The following is a 6,385-nucleotide window of genomic DNA, read 5'->3' on the forward strand; positions in this document are numbered from 1 at the left end:
ATGATCTTCAGAGCCGCCACTAAAGTTACCATTGAAAACGGGGAGGCGGCCAAATTCTGGCACGACAACTGGTATGCTCGGGGCCCTTTATCTCAATGGGCGCCCGACCTCTACAGAATTGCCACGAGGAAGAACCGTACGGTAGCCAAAGAGCTAAGTGAAAACAACTGGATCCGCTCTGTCGCGTCCCTCAACTCGCCTCAACAGCTGGCGCAATATATCGACGTTTGGGAGGCCGTTCACTCCATCAACCTTGCCCCCGAGTTGCCGGACACCATCGTCTGGATGCTTAATGACGATTCAACCTACACCGCTAGCTCTGCCTACGAGGCACAATTCCTTGGCTCCCATGCCCGCTTCGATGCCATGAAGATTTGGTCGGCACACGCCGAGCCCAAATGCAAGTTGTTTGGCTGGCTAGCCCTTCATGGAAAGCTCCTTACCGCCGATATGCTTGCCATCCGAGGATGGCCTCACGACCCTCGATGCCCATTGTGCCTCAGCGAGCCTGAGACAGCTGACCACCTTTGCAGAAACTGCCCGTTCACGGCAGCTGTCTGGAACCTTGTCAAATCTTGGGATGGCGACTCCTCTGATGACCGACGCCTTGACTTCCAATCCATATCTGACTGGTGGAACGATATGATAAAGGAAAAGCCACAGAAAGAAAAGAAGTGCATCAGCGGCCGGTTCTTATATGTGCTCTGGAACGCTTGGAAGAAACGAAACCGGCGCATTTTCACTGGACAACGTCTTACCTACCTTGAGGTCGCAAGCATAGCAAACGAGGATATCCTCCAAAGGGATCGTGCTATAAATGGCTTCGGCCCGGCCATCCCGGCCAATCCGGATTAGTTCTCTTTTTTTGGTAGCTCGTCCTTCATGGTGGGTTCTGGGCATTTTACCACTTTAATCTAAAAATGCCCCCTCTTTGTACAGTTTGGACCTTGTTGTTCCCTCTTGCTTAATGAAAAGGCAGTGCTCCTGCCGGTTGCTCCAAAAAAAAAAAGAATGTCAAAATTTTGGTGGATTCCAAGTTCATAGCACTCGTTCATTGAGAAGTGTCAGTTGATAATAACATTTAAAAAATCTAGAAAATAGTTGCGCCGATAAAAATAAAAGAATTCGTGTGGTATCTTCATAAAGATGTAATCATTAGCAAGCATAACCTGGAAGGTGCAATTGGCATGGAAATTTATGGTGCAGATTTTTCGACAATGACAAGACAACTTAGCACTTATTTTTTTAATGAACATTCACACTCGTTCTGCATGGTCAATCATCCATGTGGCTTCTAATTTGTACCAGCCATGTAGCATTGCACATACTTGGAACAAGATGAACATTCAAATAATATTGTTCCAACGATGGCAATTCAAGTATATCGTAGATTTTTCTAGGCATAACAGAAATACTTGCACCAATATCACATAAAGCATTGCAATCAAAGCTATCTATTTTCATCTTAATGATGGATTTCCAGCTATCTTCTAACTTTTTAGAAATAGAGGCTTCACGTTTTAATTTCTCCTCTCTAATTTGCATAAGAGCATCTGTAATGTGCTTTGCAAAAGCCATATTTATAGCACTAGCATTAGGGCTTCTAACAAATTTTTGTAAGAACTTAATTACTTTATAGATATTGCAATCATCAAAATCAAACTCATTATTATCAAAAGTAAGACGACTCTTGTCTCCCGTACTACGAAAAATTTCAGCACACTTATCAGAAACAGTTTCAGTGGTTCTAGGCAATTTTGTAGAAGGAGTGGAGACTTTTTTCCTACACCATTTATTTTACCATTAATAGTAGGAGTGTGGCTAGCATTTGATACTTCATTACTACTGGTGGTGGTGATGGTATAAATTTTAGTCAAATTATTCATTCTAGCAATTTCATCTTCCATTTCCCACCTAGCATGCAATTCCGCCAACATCCTAACATTTTCATCAATTCTAACTTGAATGACATTCAAAGTTTTACTTTCTTTAACATCATGAGGCAACACTTTTAATTTAAAAATATCAACATCATGAGCAAGGCTTCAACTTTAGAAGCAAGAATATCAATTTTGCCAAACTTTTCCTCAATAGTTTTATTAAAAGTAGTTTGTTTACTAATAAAATCCTTAAGCATGACTTCAAAATCAGAGGGTGCACTTTTATTATTGTTGTAGGAATTATCACAAGAATTGTCACAAGCATTACCATTACTAGAAGGATACCCCACGCGTTGCAACGGGAATCTTCTAAGAAATTATATTATCTAAATGAAATGGTATAATACATATGTAATATGAATTGTCTATAGAAGTATGCAATATTCAATTGGTCAAATTAGTTGATATGATAAATTTAATTCACATTTTTTTATATTTGATGGCTATAAATTAGCTATGTGGACATTTTAATCAAAAAAATGGCGACAAAGATACCTTGCATGCAAGGATACATCAATAATGAATGTTAGTGAAGATAACATGAATATTTGATTGGCTAATGAAATAGATGATGTGGATGGCTTGTATGTAGAGATATACTAACATTAATTACAGTTAGTGGGGTTTCGCTTTATAAGAAGTATAGATCTGGTTACGTTAAATAGATCACACGTATACAGGCCATGCACGTATATAATTCTCATTAGAATGAGAGTGTTTGCTTATATTTGGTCGTTTTGGCTATCTAGAAATTATCTGATTTTTAACGTACGATTTCTTATTCCTTGAGAGTCTTATACCAGTTTACCCATTTGCTATGTTCATAATTATCTCTTAAGCTTACGGGGAACAAACACATGTTGATGAAGGTCTGTTCATGGTTAGAGTGGGCGACGAGGGATATTTTAACCACACATGGATAGCAAGGTAGTCTACGGATTGACCCTCCGACGCCATAGGCATTTTCTAAGAGTTTTCCAAATACTTGTAGTAAAAAAATTGTATTTTGATTTTGTTGTGCGGTGGTGCACATCCTAGCTATGAACAGGTCATGTGTAAGCTCCTAGGAATTGTATCAGCGTGATAAGCTTATTATTTTAATAAGAGTGAATTCCATTTTTTACCCCCTAAAATCAATTTTGTGCCACTTGTTACCCAATTTAACAAAAAATCCTCAAAACTACCCCATTTAACGTACTTCCTTCCATTTTCTCCCTTTTCTATATTTTTCCCTGTTCGGTTCCAATCTCAGGCCAAATCATGGCATGTCATAGTTAGATTTTTTAGCCAAGCCGAGCCGAGATGGTTTAGTTCAGGTGTGATCAACCCGACCTGATCGCAGATGTTAGCCGAAGCCTGGAACCAACTCACCGTTCCTACGGGTCGAGCCAGACCACTCCTTTGCCATTTCCCCTCTCCCTATGCTAGGGATTCGGCCGCAGCGGTCGGTGCTGAATCAGATGCCCCATTCATTTGTTTGGGAGATAAGCACACGAAGCCGAAGGAGCCTAGCTACGGAGAGGTTGTAGGACGAGAATTTGGATAGGGTGGGCAAGGACTTCGTGCGGAGGCGGAGCACCGGCGGGGGCGACCCGTTGGTACGAGCAATGACTGCATCCTACGACAGTTGTTTCACGGGTGCTAAGGCAACATGCTCCAGCGTTGTTTCATGGGGAAGCAGAGCACCAGCGGTGGTGTACTAGCATCCCATCTCTGAATGTGCTGTTTGTTGTTCTGCTTGTTATGCTGAATCTGAACTTTGTTCTACCTGTTGGTCATAGCTCTGGAGCAACTAAGGATCAAGAGATCGAGTTGTTATTTGGGCTTTCTACTACTATCTATGGCCTTGTGCTATGCTGGTTGCAATCGTATTTTTTCTAGTGAAGCCACAGAAATGTGCCTAGCATAGCTTTTGAATGTAAAAAAAATCCTACAAGCTCTATATCTGGTTTCTGAATATCTCCGAATGCTAATTATTAAGGAACAAGGTCACTCTGAAATATGAATCATATCTCAGTCCATTTAGCATACCAACAAGTAACAAATATAGAAAAGGGTAAAAAATGGAAGGAAGTATGGGTAGTTTTGAGAAATTTTTGTTAAATTGGGTAAAAAGTGGCACAAAATCGATCTTAGGAGGTACAAAGTGGAATTCACTCTTTTAATAAATATCCCTTTATCGAAAAAATATCAAAAAGAGGAAAATATTGTTCAAACTACAACGGTGGACCAGGGCAATCAGCATTAAGAATTACATCCCATGCATTGGTAATCATACTGCTAATATGTCATCTAAATCAGTTGAATAAACTCTGAACTACCATCTCTAAGTGCATGTGGGCATCCAGAGACCAGAGAATATCGTGCCTCTAGTGCCATAGTGGGCACCACATACCGATCCAGGAAGTTGTAAATCTGTGTTTTTAGAGACTAGATAGAATATCATATGTAGACCCAAAGACCAATATAATAGGGTTTAGGGGTTGAGGTGTTGGAAATAAAGAATAGATTCTACTTAACAAATGTTTATTTAAATTCCTAAATGTGGAGGGTATATCTCAGGAGTTCTTACATAATAAGTACCTCCACAATAAAATAATGTTACAAGTGACTATAAAACCTACTCGCTCTGAATTCTGGAATCGTTTAATGGGAGTCAAGGAGGAGTTCTTTATTAGTTATTTTGAAATAGGAGACATACAAAAAAAAAAGTCGGTTTTGTAAAGAGACTTGACTTGGGGGATCACAAGCCGCCCAAAATTACCCATCTCTTTATGATATTGTGTGACAAAAAAAGTTTGTGTTGATGATGTAATTTTGATAGTGCCTTTAAATATTGAATTTATCGAGAGCTTTAACCCATAACTAGTAGACATCTTGGTTGCATTTGGTCAAACAACTTATGATGATTGATTTTAAAAATGACGAAGATAAATCTGTATGGAAACTGTCTACATTGGGCTTGTTTTTCATAAAATCTATGTATACGGATATGATGAACGACCACGAGCTTTTTTTTTCCAGGAAATATATCTGGAAACTATAAAGGTACCATTGAAGAATAAGATCTTTATGTGGTTCTTCTTAACAAAGTTATTCATACTATAGATAACCTAACGAAGCGAAATTGGCATGGTTGAAGCAAATGTCTCTTTTGCGATTTTTAGGAGTCTAACAACCATAATTTTTCCTTGGCCGTTTGCTAGTTCTACCTGGAGAGTTATTTATTTTACTTTCGGCATTCCTCTACCGTCAAACAAAACAATTTATTTTTTAACAAGACTGGACCCCTCATTTTTTACATGTTATTTGCATGGCTTCCTATTAAATTCACAGCTGGTCATATCTTTTCCCAGAGGCGCAATGAAGGCATGTGAATTCTAGATGCAACCTTCTAGAGACAATTTTGCATGAGCTATCTACGTCTAGTGTAGCTCGCGCTTTCTACAAAATCACATGGTGGAAGGCATTTAGTGTTTCTATTTTCCACTGGTTAATCTTTAGGAGCATCTTGTTGTAGGATAACGTTGCATAGAAAACAAAAAATTTCCTACCGCGAACACGCAATCCAAGCCAAGATGCAATCTAGAAGACGGTAGCAACAAGGGGATTATCGAGTCTCACCCTTGAAGAGATTCCAAAGCCTACAAGATGAGGCTCTTGTTGCTGCGGTAGACGTTCACTTGCCGCTTGCAAAAGCGCGTAGAAGATCTTGATCACCGGCGCCACGAACGGGCAGCACCTCCGTACTCGGTCACACGTTCGGTGTTGATGAAGACGACGTCCTTCTCCCTGTTCCAGCGGGCAGCGGAAGTAGTAGCTCCTCCTTGAATCCGGCAGCACAACGGCGTGGTGGCGGTGGAGATCTCCGGCGGAGCTTCGCTAAGCGTGCGGGAGAAGAGGAGGAGAGAGGGGGCGGCTAGGGTTTGGGAGAGGGGGTGGCAGGCCACCTAGGGGTGCGGCCAAGCTATGGGCTTGTAGTGGTCAGCCCCCTCTCCTATGCCCCTCATTATATAGGTGGAAGCCCCAAGTGTTGGACTACAAGTCTTCGAATAAGACCCGAACCAAAAAAACCTTCCATGTGTAGGGAAACCTACCCAAGGTTGGAATCCCACTTGGGGTGGGATTCCCCCCTTCCATGAGGGGGGTTGGCCGGCCACCCTTGGGGAGTCCACCTTGGACTCCTCCCCTTTAGGGTTGGCTGGCCATGCAAGGTGGAGTTCCTCCGGAACTCCACTTTCCATGGTGATTTCTTCCGGACTTTTCTAGAACCTTCTAGAACCTGCCATAAATGCACCGGATCATTTCCAAACTTGGAATATGACTTCCTATATATGAATCTTATTCTCCGGACCGTTCCGGAACTCCTCGTGATGTCCGGGATCCTATCCGGGACTTCGAACAAAACTTCGAACTCCATTCCATATTCAAGTTCTACCATTTCA

At 41.3% G+C, this 6,385-nt stretch overlaps 1 protein-coding gene across 1 annotated transcript; it reads left to right on the forward strand.

The window, feature by feature from the left end:
* LOC139831734 (uncharacterized) lies at positions 1 to 855 on the forward strand. The gene has a single exon (XM_071821057.1). The coding sequence runs from the start codon at positions 1 to 3 to the stop codon at positions 853 to 855; it is 855 nt and encodes a 284-aa protein (XP_071677158.1).
* Positions 856 to 6,385: the final 5,530 nt, after the last annotated feature.

Source organism: Lolium perenne, chromosome 5 (genome assembly GCF_019359855.2).
Source record: "Lolium perenne isolate Kyuss_39 chromosome 5, Kyuss_2.0, whole genome shotgun sequence".
Classification (NCBI taxonomy): domain Eukaryota; kingdom Viridiplantae; phylum Streptophyta; class Magnoliopsida; order Poales; family Poaceae; genus Lolium; species Lolium perenne.

Coding starts and splice junctions, on each gene's coding strand:
- LOC139831734 (XM_071821057.1), top strand. CDS start 1: ATGATCTTCAGAGCCGCCACTAAAGTTACCATTGAAAACGGGGAGGCG.